We start from the raw sequence: 15187 nt of genomic DNA, 5'->3' as shown, positions 1-15187 counted from the left end.
GCCCCACCCACCTCCCTCTGGCAGCCCCACCCCCAGCTTCCGGCCTCTCCAAACATTGGATCCAGCAGTGGACACACCAGTCGGCCAGCTCCAAGCTCTCATGGACCCTGAAGGTAAAGAAGCCTCCCAGACCTCTCTCCTCTGTGTCCCTGAACCACCCTCTGCCCCTCTTCTGCCCATCCCTGCATCCCATCTCACCTCCGTCCTCAGCCTTCCCCCTCCAAGATGAGTCTCCGCTGGTCCCCAGCTACTCTCTTACCTACCCCTGTCTCCCTCCAGCCTCTCTGACCCCAAGCACTCTTTTCTGCCCTCCAAAGGCCTCTTCTCACTCTAGTTTCTCTCTCCACCACGGGTCCCAAGTTGAGCTCTGGGGAAGAAAGGGGCTTGAGCTCTGGGAAATTCAGGGATGGCCTGGAAGTGGCCACATCTTTGGGGGTGCTGAAGGTGCAGGGTAGTGGGAGGCTGGAGCAGTTCCGGACTTTGCCTCTCACTAACAACTCTGGAGGAGTGAGGCAAAGTCCTATCCCATGCACCGTGAGGGCGGGGGAGGGGGCCTGAGTCCTGTGAGTCCTGGGATTCGAACGCATGTGAGGAGTGATGCCCAGAGGAGGCTGGATGCAGGATGGTACAGGCTAGGCTTTGGAGTCAAAAAGCCTCTTGTTCGAATCCAAGCTCCACTAGGAATAGGCTGTGTGACCTTGAGCCAGTCACTTGAGGTCTCAGGGTCCCATTTCCTTGTATCAGCAAAATGATAATACTATTAATAGTTTCCTGCTCCTGAGGTTGGGGATGGGGGCAGGGAGTGACAGGAACATGGAGGGCTCCCTGCAGCTTCACAGTCCTCTCCCCAGCCTTCTCCTTCCCCAGCTCTGGCCTCCCTCCCCTGGGCCCTCTGGCTTGGCCGTGGAAGCAGCTCCTGGGGGGTCAAGACCAGTTCTCAGTTTAGAAATTATCTCAGAGGACTTACCTGATGGTACAGTGGATAGGAATCCACCTGCCAATGCAGGGAACACGGCGTCGATCCCTGATCTGGGAAGATCCCACATGCCTCGGGCTCCTAAACTCTGTGTGCCCGTAGCTATGAGCCTGCGTGCTGCAGCTACTGAAGCCCGTGGGCCTAGAGCCTGTGCTCCCAACAAGAGAAGCCGCCGCAGTGAGAAGCCTGTGCGCTGCAACCAAGAGTAGACCCCACTCACTGCAACTATAGAAAGCTGGTGTGCAGCAACAAAGACCCAGTGCAACCAAAATTAAGCAAATAAACAAATTATTATTTTTTTTTAAAGAAATGATCTCAGAGTGAGAGCTGGGGTTCAGGTCCCATCCCTGCCACCAGCTAGTTGTGTGACCTTGAACAAGATGCTTAGCCTCGCTGTGCCTCGATTTCCTCATTGGGTCAAGAGTAAACAGTGCCTACCCTCAGGTTGTGGCGAGGATTACATGAGATAATACACGTCAGGCGCCTGGTACTGAGATCACTCAGTGCAGTTACACTGGTGATGATGTTGGTCCTCACAATCGTCTCTCCAGCTCCGAGACCACCCAGGTTCCAGTTCCATTCTGGGGATATGTGCTTGGATTGTCAACTCAAACTCCTCTGGTGCCACCAGCTCCATTTCTGTTCATGTCTCACCAGCTTCCCACTCAGACCGGAAACCTCAGGGTCACCTTTGACAGCTCCCTCTCCCTTGAACCCCAATATCCAGACAGTTGCTGTGTCCTATGGATTTACCTCCATGTCTTTCCGGTCCTGCCTCCCTCTGGGGGAGCCTTCCTCTGAGTGGCGGCCTTCACACATGTGATGACACTGATGTTTAACCAAGCCAGAAGGGTTGGTGCTGAGATCACTGACCGGAAGTTAAGCCAGGAGGGAGTAGTCAGATCAGTGGGGTGAGGCAAAGGCTGGGGACGCAGAGGAGAGGAGGGGCGAGGACAGAGTTGGGCCAAAAGCAGATGGCAGGCTGGGACTTCCCTGGTGGTCCAGGGGCCAAGACTGTGCTCCCAATGCAGGGGACCTTGGTTCGGTCCCTGGTCAGGGAACAAGATCCTGCATACTGCAACTAAAGATCCCACACCCTGCAGTGACCAAGACCCGGCACAGCCAAATTTTAAAAGAAGAAGAAGCAGATGGCAGGCTGGTGGCCCAAGTGTGAGCAGGGGGAGATTCCCAGGTCTTGGGGTGTGGAGTGCAGGAGGCAGTCCCTGTAAACAGATGCTCTCCCTTTACCCTTTATCTTGGTTCACTGCTTCCTTGCCTAGGCTGTTGCAATAGTCTTGCAACTTATATCTTTCAGGGTTTCCCAGGTGGCTCAGACAGTAAAGAATCTGCCTGCAATGTGGGAGACCTGGGTTCAATCCCTGGGTTGGGAAGATCTCTGGAGGAGGGCGTGACAACCCTCTCCAGTATTCTTGCCTGGAGAATTCCATGGACAGAGGAATCTGGCGGGTTACAGTCCATGAGGTTGCAGAGTCAGACACAACTGAGAGATTAAGCACATTACATCTTTCAAGAACCCTAGGCGTGAGACTTCCCAGGTGGTCCAGTGGCTAAGACTCTAGGCTCCCAATGTAGGGGGCCTAGGTTTGATCCCTGGTCAGGGAACTAGATCCCACACGCCACAGCTAAATATCCCACATGCCAAAACTAAAAAGATCTCACTTGTCACAGTGAAGATCAAAGATCCCAGCAGGGGTGGGGTGGGGTGGGGTGGAGGCGGGGCTGCAACTAAGACCTGGCACAGCATTTATTTAAATAAATAAATATTTTTTAAAAATCTTAAAGGAAAAAAAAAGAATCCTAGGTACAACTTGCACACGGAAACTTAAAAGTGCATTTTTCATCATGTGACTTCAGATCAAAAGTTTGATGGATCTGCCATTGCCTGTTAAGTGAGACCCTAACTGCTTCCTGTTATTCAGGGCCTGCTCAGTCTGGCCTCTTCCTCCCACTCAGCTCTCTCTCACCCTGTGCACCTTCGGCTCCATAAGCCTCAGGCCTTCCTCTGCCCATCTAGCCCCAGCCTATTCTCAGAGCCAGCCATCTCCTTAACAACAGGTCTCCTCTCCTTGTCTGAAGGTCTGTAGATCGTTTTACCACTTGTGTGATGGGCAATCCCCTCTGGCTCTGGTCATTTCGCCTCTCTAGGGAGAGAAGGGGAAAAGAAAACTTCTGGAAGCCGAGGTGCTAACCAGCCTCTGTCTCCATCTGGTGTTTGCCAAATGGATCAACAAATAAATAGATGGGAGAACAAAGCTGCCAGAGTCAGACACCTGGGTTCAACGACACCAGCTGGGTGGGCATTGGCTCAGGCCCTTAACGTGAGCCGCCCATTTCCTCCTCATTGTAACCCTGTACTTTTTTCATGAAACTGACTCTCAGGGAGGTTAGGAAATTGCCTAAGGTCACCCAGCCTGTAGGTGATGGAGCCGGGATTCAAATCAGGCATTTCCGACCAAGCCCGCCCCTGCCCCCCAAGCAGGCTATTCTTACCGCCCCAGGGACAGAACGCTGGATCCCTGGATTGGCTTACAGAATTCTGTGGATAGTGATATGATAAATATATAATAATTTAAAAATAATTTAGCGAATTATGTGATAAGGTGGGATAAGTGAGGGGACTCTGGGTCAGCCTGCCTAGACTTATCCTGCCTTCACACACTTCGGAGCTGTGTGAACTTTGGGCAAATTACTTTCTTATTCAGTGCCTCAGTTTCCTTATCTGTAACAGGGGGATAATAATAGTACCTACCTTATGAGTGTTGTTGGGAGGATTAAATGTATTAATATGTAGAAAATGCTTGGGACAGGGCTAGGGAAGGACCATACGTGTTAGCTGTTATTCTTATTATACACGATGTCACTTCAGATTCTATTATAGACAAGTGGTAGCAGGCATCAGAGTTTTAAGAAAAACCTATAAATGCAAAACCTTTAAAACTGACATCTATTTAAAATTTTTTTCCAGTCAGTTGGGGAAAACCATCATCACTTGCTTTTAGCTGGAACATTTTTTCAGCCTCATATAAGTCACTGTTGTTCCAAGTACAAGCCACACGGTTACACATGGTTACACCCGGTCACATATCAAATTAAGAACAAAAACTTGTGGTATTTGTCTTACGTGCATTTGTAGAACCTGCCTTTGTGCCGGTTCATCAAAAGCATGATCAAGTACTTATTACATGAGAGGAAGAAAGATGCAGGGATGGGAGCTCTGATTCTAGCCCATTCCCTCTTGGTACCAAGCCACTGGCCAGTTAGGGCAACATAGAAAAATGAGTTAATAGGGATTCTCTGGTGGTCCAGAGGTTAAGAATCCACCTTGGAATGCATGGAATGCTGGTTTGATCCCTGGTCGGGGAAACTAAGATTCCACATCCGTTGGAGCAGCTAAGCCCGTTCGCCACAACTACTGAGCCAAGCATTCCAGAGCCTGTGCACCCATAGAGAGGTTTGTGTCCTAGAACAGAAGGTGGCAAGTGCTGCCATAATTAAGACCCAGCGCAATTAAGACCTGATGCAGCCAAATAAAAGAGTGAGGAAAGTTTAAAAAAAAAAATCAGTCAACAATCCAGAATCCAGATGAGAACAGCAAAAGTGCCAGTGGTGGGAGGAGGGAGGAGGAATCTTCAAATATTCTGCCAGAGTCTTCAGTTTATCTGCATCTTTTTACATTATTTGTAAAGAGAGAAATGCAGGAAATTTCCCCAGATGCTTTGTGTGTGTGCATGCTCAGTTCAGTCCTGCCCGACTCTTAGCGACCCCATGGACTGGAGCCTACCATGCTCCTCCATCCCTGAGATTTCCCAGGCAAGAATACTCAAGTGGGTTGCCATTTCCTCCTCCAGGAGATCTTTCTGACTTAGGGATCGAACCCTCATCTCTTGCGTCCAGCAAGAGGCAGGTGGATTCTTTACATCTAGTGCCACCTGGGAAGCCCTACCCCCTACCCCCCATCTCCGCCCAGATGCTTCAGATTCCCTCAAAAACAGAGATGCCAGTTTTTTTGAATCCTCTCCCCCTGCAGTGGAAGCACAGAGTCTTAACACTGTACTATCAGGGGAGTCCCAGAGATGCCAATATTAAAAAAAAAATTCTTGAATAACCAATGAAGAAAGTATTGCCTTGAGAGATCAAGGTGATACCTCACATGGTCACACTATAATCTCTGAAGTCCAGGTGTCTTGAGAAACTATTTACATAGAACAACAGCTAGGATAAAAAGGGGACAGACAGGGCTTACAGCTGTTTCCTCAGTGCTGCAACTTCTGCTCAGGCAGCTGCAAAAACAGCCTACTTCTCTTGTGCAGTTCCTTTCAGCTTCAGCAGCTAATTAGGAGAGCCTTATTTTCAAAGCTCCCCACAGGAATTTCTGTTGTTCGAAATGCACAAGAGAGTTGGGGCTTAACGAAATCCAGATGTATTTATTTGTTTTTCAGGAACATTCTGCATTTACAATGGCTGATCTTGCCTAAGAGAGCCAGACAGGAAGCCCTGCTGGAGGAGGCAGTGTGGTTCTAAAGCTAAAACTACCTTCTTTGGACAGGGAAGACCAGGGTCCACGCTGGTCATTTTCTTTTCTTTTCTTCTAAATTTTTTGTTTTGTTTTGCTGGAAGGCATGGCCTACGGGATCTTAGTTCCCCAACCAGGGACTGAAACCAGGCCCTTTGCAGTGAAAGCACAGAGTCCTAACCAGTGGGCCACCAGGGAAGTCCCATTCTCTAGCTCTGTTCTTTAGGTAATTTCCCTTTGCATTTCTGAACCTAGATTCTCTGTCTTAGTGACCTCTATCATGAAGAAGGGCAGTAAGTAGAATTTGACTTTGTGTATATATATATATATGTAGGCTTCCCAGGTAGCTCAGCTGGTTAAAGAATCTGCCTGCAATGCAGGAGACCTCAGTTTGATTCCTGGGTCAGGAAGTTCCCCTGGAGAAACGATAGGCTACCCACTCCAGTATTCTTGGGCTTCCCTGGAAGCTCAGTCTATAAAGAATCCACCTGCAATGTGGGAGACCTGGGTTCGATCCCTGGGTTGGGAAGATCCCCTGGAGAAGGGCATAGCAACCCAACCCACTCCAGTATTCTTGCCTGGAGAATTCCATGGACAGAAGAACCTGGCAGGCTACAGTTCATGTGGTTGCAAAGATAGTGACTAAGCACAGCACACCACACACATATATTGCAAGTGCCAGGCATGTGGTACTCACCAAGGTATAATAGTCACACAGGTTCTCGTCCTATGGTTCAGAAGCTCTCAATTCTGAGTTAGAATTAAGCTACCACATTCCAGACCAGTTACATTAGAATCTCTGGGGGTGGGGCCAAAACATATATACATTTGGCACAGCTCTCTGGATAATTCCATTGTGTAGCCAAGGTTGAGAATCACTGCTCTATTCATCCTCCCAAAAAATTTCCTTGACCTTATCCTAAGCGAAGGTCCTCTCTCTCCTTTCCATTGTTATCTATTTGTTTTACTTTTTCATTATAGAGAAATTTCAAATGTACACAAGGTAGATAGAAAAGTATGATGAATTCTCACATACCCATCATCCAGCTTCAACAACCACCAACTTTTGGCCAATCTAGTCCCATCCATACTCCCCCACCCTTTTGGTGATGCCGCTCCACATGTAGGCTCTTAGTTCCTTGACCAGGGATTGAACCTGTTCCCCTTGCAGGGAAAGGATGGAGTCTTAACCACTGGACTGCCAGGGAAGTCCCCATACCCTTTAATTTCTAACTTCCAAGACTATCTTAAAGGAAACCCAGCTCTCAAATATTTCCATACATAAATATCTCAGTACTTTGTTATTTTTAAATTGTTTTTTAAATATACATTTTTGGATCACAACCATAACCCGATTCAAAAAAATATTTCCTTAATGTTACCAAATACCCAGTCAGTGTTCAGATTTTCAACTGTTTTGTAAATGTTCTAATTTGATTTCAATTTGTTTGTTTGAAGTAGGATCCAAATAAGATCCATTGTGACAGGTTAGTATGTGGTTTGGAGAAGGCAATGGCACCTCACTCCAGTACTCTTGCCTGGAAAATCCCAGGGATGGAGGAGCATGGTAGGCTCCTGTCCATTGGGTTGCTAAGAGTCGGGCACGACTGAGCGACTTCACTTTCACTTTTCACTTTCATGCATTGGAGAAGGAAATGGCAACCCACTCCAGTATTCTTGCCTGGAGAATCCCAGGGACAGAGGAGCCTAGTGGGCTGCCCTCTATGGGGTCGCACAGAGTTGGACACGACTGAGGCAACTTAGCAGCAGCAGCAGCAGTATGTGGTTTAGATTCTTTTAATCTTTGGTTTTCCTTGCAATGTATGGGTGGCGCTAGTGGTAAAGAACACTCTGGCCAATGCAGGAGACTGTAAGAGACTCAGGTTGGATCCTGGGGTTGGGAAAATCCTCTGGGGGAGGGTATGGTAACCCACTCCAGTATTCTTGCCTAGAGAATCCCATGGACACAGGAGCCTGGTGAGCTATAGTCCCATAGGGCTCCAAAGAGACAGACACAACTGAATTGGGCTATCTTTCCTATGGTCTGAATTTGGCTGGCTGTATCCCAGTGGTATGGTTTAAAACATTGTTCTGTCTTCTGGTTTTCTTGTGAATTGGTGGTTGCATTAGAAGTGTGATCTGACTCTGGTTCAGCTATTTTGGCAAGAATATTCCACAGGTTGAGGGGTGTTCTTTCTGGAGTGCCCAGTATCTGGTTGACTTTCCTCTTGATGTTGGCTTTTGATCCAATCCCTGGATCCACTGGGTTACTAGGGTTGCAAAATGATTCCTGCCTTTTGGCAGAGTATTGGTTCTTGTTTTTATTTAAGTAGACAACAATTCAAAGCCTTTTGGTAAATTTACCAAGTGACGCCACCATCACCAGACCATTTCCATCGCCCCAGTGAGATCCCATGTTGTTTAAGTTTCGGCCCCAGACAATCACTCATCTGATGTCTTGTCTCTCTCCATTCACCTTTGCTGGGTGTTTTATATAAACCAAGGTATACAACAGGTGGGTTTGTGTGAGCACAGGTTCTTAACCTTTCTGTGCATCTGAATCCCACAGGGAGCATTTCCAAAACTTGGGTTCATGGGAACCGCCCTGGAAAGATTTTGATTCGATTGATCTGGGATGGACCTGAGCAGCAGAGTCCAGAAAGCTCCCAGGGGATTCCGACGTGCAGCCCAGGGGGAGGGCCCTCCTTTCCCAACTTCCGTACCCCACCCCTCACTTCCCGTGACCACGTGGCTTCTGCCTCAGAAACAATCTTCCATTTGCCCCAGCCCCGCCCCGGCTCTTCCATTGGTTTCTGCCCAGTTCAGGGCTTCCTCACTTTCTGTCTGGCCAGTTGCCCCAGCCTCCTTTTGCCTCCCAACCCGTCTCCAGTTAATGGCTGAAGTGACCTTTCTAGAACTCAGTCATAATCATACCATTCCCTCCTTTAAAATTCTATGATGGCTCCCAGGATTTGTCCAAAGTTCTCCGCTAATTGGTTTAGCCCCTTTTTCACTCTGGCCTCAAGCTCGAGACATTTCTCCCATGAATCCTCCACAGCCCTCCCTCACCTCCTTTATCTTCTTGCTTCTGAACCTTGAGCACTTGCTCTTTTAGTGCGAAGTGTCTTGCCCTCCCTCCTCCCCACCTCCTCACCGCTGCCTGGCAAACATGACTCATCCTTTAAGTGATGAGCTTAAATGACCTTCATGTCATGTCATGAGCTTCATGACCACTGAAGCTCCCCGCTTCCTCAGGGACATTTAGTCATTTCTTCCTTTTCGCTCTTGGTAAATGCTTCATTCATCCCATCAGCTAACACACCTACTGTGTGCCAGTGTCCCTGCTGTTGTTCAGTCACTCAGTCATGTCTGACTCTGCAACCCCATGGACTACAGCATGCCAGGCTTCCGTGTCCTTCAGCATCTCCCGGAGCTTGCTCAATTTCATGTCCACTGAGTCTGTGATGCCATCCAACAGTCTCATCCTCTGTCGCCCTCTTCTCCCACCTTCAATCTTTCCCAGCATCAGAGTCTTTTCCAGTGAATCAGCTCTTCACATCCTGTGGCCAAAGTATTGAAGCTTCAGCATCAGTGCTTCCAGTGAATATGCAGGGTGGAATTTCCTTTGTGTTCTTGAGGGTGTTAGAAATATAAACTACCTGAATTTTCATAACAAGTCTCTGGGGTTATCAGTGTTATTCCCATTACAGTTGGGACACAGAAGGTCCCCTGAAAGGTAGAGCCACCTGCCCAGGATTACTTAGTTAAATGTAATAGAAGCAGTATTGGAACCCATACTGACTGGTCCTGGAGTCTGGGCTCTGATTCCTTCCACTGTGCCACCTCTCTGCTCAGATAAGTATCATTAAACACTTAGTTTCAAACTAAACAATATAAGGGGACTTCCCTGGCGGTCCAGTGGTTAAGACTAGGCGCTGCCAATGGGGTGTAAGTTTGATTCCCAGTGGGGGAATTAAGGTCCCACATGCCTTTCGCATGACCAAAAGATAAAAATAATGTGAAACTGGACTTACCTGGCGGTCCAGTGGTTAAGAATCTGCCTGCCAATGCAGGAGACATGACGAGTTTGATCTCTGGTCTGGGAAGATTCCACATTCCTTGGGGGCAATTAAGTCCTCGGGCCAACAACTATTGAAGCCCACCGCCCTGGAGCTCATACTCCACACCGAGGGAAGCCACTGCAATGAGAAGCCTCTGAGGCACAACTAGAGAAAAGCCTTTGCAGCAACGAAAACCCAGTGCAGCCAAAAATAAATAAATAAATTTTTAAAATAATATGAAATTGTCAATATACAAGCCGCACACTTGTTTGGGTCAGCGTGCCAGGCACTTGGGCTATAGCAGAAAATTCAGTGGACCTCTTGGCCCCAGGGAGAAAACACCAGCAGAAGATGACATTGATGGATGAACAAGGAGCTGGGTGAGCACGTGACCCGGCTTAGGCGGTCTATGAGAGCCCCCTGCCAAGGAAGTGATGTCTAAGGGAAGATCTGAAGAGGACTGAGAAGTGAAGGGGGAGTCTGGGGCGAGGGTGAAGAAAGGGACTTCAGGAGGCAGTAACAACCTCAGAATAGCATAGGCGAAGGCCTGAAAGGTAAGAGAAAGAGCTGCCCATTCTGCTACCCAGCAGTTAGTACCTGGCACGGAGCAAGTACTCAGCAAGGATTTGTCCAAAGAATAAATGAAAAATGGAAAGAAGTCAAGAGAGCTTGCACGAATACAATGAAAGTGAGGCTTTAAGCAGGAGAGCGATCCACTTAAATTTCCATTTTTACGGTTTGATTTTTAAAGTCAGGTTTAACGAGGTATAACCAGAGTAAAATTCACCCTTTCCTGTGTCAACTTCTGTGAGTCATGACAAATGCATCAGTACTGTAGCCACCATCACAGACAAAATCTAGGCTAGTTCAATCACATCCCCAAACTGGGTGCTGCTCCCTTTATGGGCAGCCCCTTCCCCACCGTCAGGCAACCCCTGTTCTGTTCTCTGTTGCGTCATTTTGCTTTTTCAAGAACATGGTTACATAGATGGACTCAAATAACATGTCACATTTTTTTTTTTTTTGGCTGTGCTGGGTTTTTGTCACAGCATTCAGGGTCCCCTGCATTGGAAGGCAAATTCTTAACCACTGGGCCACCAGGGAAGTCCCAGCGTGTCGTTTTTTGAATCTGGCTTCTTTACTTAGAATACTGCATTTGAGATGTGTGTGGTGGGTGTATCAGTAGTTCATCTCTTTTTTCATTGCCAAGTCGAATTCCATTGTATACATGCATCACAGTTTGTTTATCTGATACTCACCAGTCCAAAAATTCAAATTCACTTTATAAAGTAAACATCATGGCACCTGGGTCTGAATGGAGTGTGGGCCTTTGCATCCACCTCTGCTCTTTGTTCACTGGCCTTTTGCCTGGCTGGATCGTGAATGGTGGAGGCAGGACTATGTCTTTTTCATTGACTTTGTTCCCAGCACCTGGCCAGGCCACAGCTGGTTCTGAGGAGGGAATGGGAAGCCACTTGGGTCGTTGCAGAGAAGAACGTGGGGAAGGAAGGTCAGGCGCAAGCACGATCTGTGGCTGGGGTGGGGAGGGGCAGGTGCTTAGTTTTGGGAAAGAAATGCTGAAAAAGAAGGGCCTTGGGCTTCCCAGATGGCTGGGTGGTAAAGAATCCACCTGCCAAGGCAGGAGATGGCAACCCACTCCAGTATTCTTGCCTGGAAAATTCCATGGACAGAGGAATCTGGCAGGCTACAATCCTTGGGGTCACAAAGAGTCAGACACAACAGAGCGACTGAGCAGGTATGCACCTTCTGAGAGTAGAGCAAGCCAGACCGTCTGGCCTTAAACTTCAACTTGGAGCAGGACTTCCTGGTGGTCCAGTGGTTAAGATTCCATGCTCCCAGTGCAGGGGTATGGATTCAATCCCTGTGGGGGTGGGGGTGGGGGCAGACTAAGATCCCCACATGTGGCGTGGCCAAAAAACAAAATCTTCAACTTGGAGTGAAAGTAGGGGAAACAAAACTAAACAACCCCCTTTAGAGGCTATCGAATTGTCACCTCTGCCCGCTTCAAGCGAAGTCCATCTACGACGCCCTCCACGAGGCTGTAGTTCTTCTCTTGACCAACAGATGGCAGTGTTGCACCATTCTGTGGTCACCCCTCTCATTTCAACAGACACAGGGGCCCAGCAGTAAGGACCTCAGAGAGCACTTTGTCCTTAACGCTTAAAGGGCTCGCCCACACTCCTGAAGCTCTGTCTCGAAAAGCAAAGGCTCAAACACAATCTCCCCATGTTCTTTCCTCCTTACACAATTCCATCTCTAGAGACAAGGCACATTTTGGAAGGCAAAGGTGAAGCGCAGATGCCCGTGACCCTGAGGCCCGGCTGGCCTCACCCTGCTGTCAGTTTGCTTTGTGACCTCAGTTGGCTTGCCTTTCCTTTCTGTCCTCAGTCCCCACGTCTATAAAAAGCTGAACTTCCAGCTTTAAAATCCTTGGTGCTATGGAGAAGACAGGGGTCGGAAAGACATACAGCTCATGTTCTCCTGGGAGCTTCAGCTAATAAATAACCCATCCTTCTATGCAAGGCAGATGGAAAAGCCGCAGAATGACATTTTAGGTGGCTGCATGTCTCTTATAGTTGACAATAGCTGTTGATCCAGCACTGGGTTTACCAGATACAATACAGGGCACTCAGTTGAATCTCAGATAACTGACAGATAATTTTTAAGAGTAAGCATGTTCTAAATATTGCCTAGAATATATTTATACTAAAAAAAAACTTTGATATTTGTCAGAAATTTAAATTTAACTAGGGGACTTCCTGGTGGTTCAGTGGTTAAGAATCCGCCTGCCAATGCAGGGGACACAGGTTCGATCCCTGGTCCTGGAAGATCTCACATGAGCCCTAGCACCCTGGAGTCCATGATCTGCAACAAAAGAAACCACCACAGTGGTGCCTGCACACTGTAACTCGAGAGTAGCTCCTTGTTGCATAGAGAAAGATTGCACACAGCAATGAAGACCCCGTGCAGCCAAAAATAAATACATACATAAATTTAACTAGGTGTCATTCAGTCAATCTGGCAACCTTGTTCAGCTTACAAGGCCTACCCAATGCCTCAGCCCCTCTCCCAGGACCCCCAGATCTTCACCCTGACTGGCTAGTGCCCAATCCAGCCAGCTGTTAAATATTTTGACCATCACCCGACTATCAGAAAGGCAGCCAACATGTAATGCCGTTCTCTCTCTTTCCCTCCCAGGCCTGGCGCATCTGCTGCCTCCTGCCACTCTGGCCGCCCTGGCAGACAGCTGGCTCCAAGAGGACTGCCCAGGCCTCAACTACGTGGCCTTGGTCTCGGGGACAGCCCCCTCGCAGGCGGTGCTGTGGGCCAAGTCCCCAGGGGTGCTGGCAGGGAGGCCCTTCTTTGATGCCATCTTTGCCCAAGTCAACTGCCAGGTCTCCTGGTTTCTCCCTGAGGGATCAAAGCTGGTGCCTGTGGCCAAGGTGGCCGAGGTCCGGGGCCCTGCCCACTGCCTGCTGCTGGGGGAGCGGGTGGCCCTTAACACGCTGGCCCGCTGTAGCGGAGTTGCCAGCATGGCTGCCGCTGCGGTAGAGACCGCCAGGGGGACCGGCTGGGCCGGACATGTGGCAGGCACGAGGAAGACTACACCAGGCTTCCGGCTGGTGGAGAAATACGGGCTCCTAGTGGGCGGGGCTGCCGCCCACCGCTACGACCTTGGCGGGCTGGTGATGGTGAAGGACAACCATGTCATGGCAGCTGGTGGTGTGGAAAAGGTGTCTATCTGTCCAGCTGAGCCCCTACCCTGGCCCTGCTCCAACCCCAGCCCCCCTCCCAGTTCTTCCCCGCTACCAGGGACCCCCAGCCACTCCTTGGTGAAACAGTGATGGCCTGGCGGGGGACGGGGATGTGAGACTCCTTGACCCCTCAGAGGTTCCATCTGTGAAGGGAGGGGTTGGACTTGCTTCTTCTCCAGCCTTCTTCAGCTGGTTGGTATGATCCTCAAGGGCAAAGGACGAACTATTGGGAAGCCAGTGTTGATGACTCTACCACCTTGGGCAGTTCACTCGAATTCCCTGGACCTGTTTCCTTTATGTGAAACTGTGCTTGAAGACCTCTTTGAGTCTTAATATTCTGAGTCGATTGAACTCAGGTCCAAATGCCAAAGTGTGCTGAATCTGGCCTTTTTTGCCTCACAAAAATGGTAATTTCATGTGGTTTCACCTAATGTGTGTGTGCTAATGTGCAAGAAGCCATTTCCATGCCCCGTTTCCTCATGAACCCCAAGTGTTAGTCACTCAGTCATGTTCGACTCTTTGCCACCCCATGGACTGTAGCCCACCAGGCTTCCCTGTCCGTGGGATTCTCAAGGCAAGAATACGGGAGTGGGTTGCCATGAACCCCAAGCTCATTATCTATCTGGAGCCTTTTGCGTGGCAGTCCCAGCTCACTTGCCCTGGGGAGCCAGGTGCCACCCGGTCTCACTGTCACCCCTCTGGCCTGCCAGGCGGTGCGGGCGGCGCGGCGGGCGGCTGACTTCGCCCTGAAGGTGGAGGTGGAGTGCAGCAGCCTGCAGGAGGCTGTGGAGGCGGCCGAAGCAGGAGCGGACCTCGTCTTGCTGGACAACTTCAGGCCTGAGGTGAGGCCGGGGTGGTTTTCTGGGGAGGGGCCGAGTTGGGGCTCTCACCTCTCCCCCGTTCGTGTCCCGCAGGAGCTGCACCCCACGGCCGCCACGCTGAAGGCCCAGTTCCCCAGTGTGAGTGTGGAGGCCAGCGGGGGCGTCAGGCTGGACAACCTCCCGCAGTTCTGTGGGCCCCACATCGATGTCATCTCTTTGGGGATGCTGACGCAGGCGGCCCCGGCCCTCGATTTCTCCCTCAAGCTGTTTGCTGAAGGGGCCACGCCAGTGCCCCATGCCCGCCGGTCCTAAAGCCGAGGAGGCTACCCAGGCAGCAGGATAAGGTGGTTTCATGGGACCCTCGAGGTTTCTTTAAGTCCAGCGGCCAACAGGACAATTTGGCGTTAGACTGTGCTGAGGCCGTCTCTGCCACGCACTGCCTGGGGGACCGCGAAGGACTGACTTCTCTGCTCACTTCAGTTTCCTAATCTGTAAAATGGGTCTACTCAACCTCATGGACTTCTTGGGGGTCATAATTAGCACAGAGTAAATGCTCAGTAAATGTTAGAAATTGCCATCATTCATCTGTTCTAAGATGCACTTTTTTTTCCTCCACACACGGGAGTTGCCTTTAACTAACAGCGTCTAATGGGCCCTGTCAGACAGACATGGGTTGTCACACAGCCCTTGTGGTCTATGCATGTGGCTTGTAGGTACAACATGATTACGATCTATGTGGAAATTAGTCCAAAACAACTCTTCCAACAAGCATAAAATGGAAATTGTAAGCACTAAGAAAGGACTGGTTTGACAGTTTTCTTTTTGACTAAGTGTGTGTGTTTTGGGGCTTCCCAGGTGGTGGAGTCATAAAAAAATCTGCCTGCTGATGCAGGAGATGCAAGAGACATGGGTTTGATCGCTGGGTTGGGAAGATCCCCTGGAGGAGGAAATGGCAACCCACTCCAGTATTCTTACCTGGAAAATCTCGTGGACAGAGGAGCTTGGTGAGCTACAGTTCA

The 15187-nt window shown here is 49.5% G+C and overlaps 1 protein-coding gene across 1 annotated transcript; it reads left to right on the top strand.

The window, feature by feature from the left end:
• The first annotated feature begins 4 nt into the window (after positions 1-4).
• On the top strand, positions 5-14748 carry QPRT (quinolinate phosphoribosyltransferase). Its single transcript, XM_019988237.2, has 4 exons — positions 5-113; positions 12791-13326; positions 14058-14189; positions 14262-14748. The coding sequence occupies exons 1-4, from the start codon at positions 101-103 to the stop codon at positions 14478-14480; spliced, it is 900 nt and encodes a 299-aa protein (XP_019843796.1). The 5' UTR covers positions 5-100; the 3' UTR covers positions 14481-14748.
• Positions 14749-15187: the final 439 nt, after the last annotated feature.

This window comes from Bos indicus, chromosome 25 (genome assembly GCF_029378745.1).
Source record: "Bos indicus isolate NIAB-ARS_2022 breed Sahiwal x Tharparkar chromosome 25, NIAB-ARS_B.indTharparkar_mat_pri_1.0, whole genome shotgun sequence".
Taxonomy (NCBI): domain Eukaryota; kingdom Metazoa; phylum Chordata; class Mammalia; order Artiodactyla; family Bovidae; genus Bos; species Bos indicus.
Note: the sequence above shows the minus strand (reverse complement) of the source record. Positions and strands in the feature narration are given on the sequence as shown.

Coding starts and splice junctions, on each gene's coding strand:
- QPRT (XM_019988237.2), top strand. Junction 13,327..14,057: donor CAGCTGGTGGTGTGGAAAAG/GTGTCTATCTGT, acceptor CTGGCCTGCCAG/GCGGTGCGGGCGGCGCGGCG. Junction 14,190..14,261: donor TGGACAACTTCAGGCCTGAG/GTGAGGCCGGGG, acceptor CGTGTCCCGCAG/GAGCTGCACCCCACGGCCGC.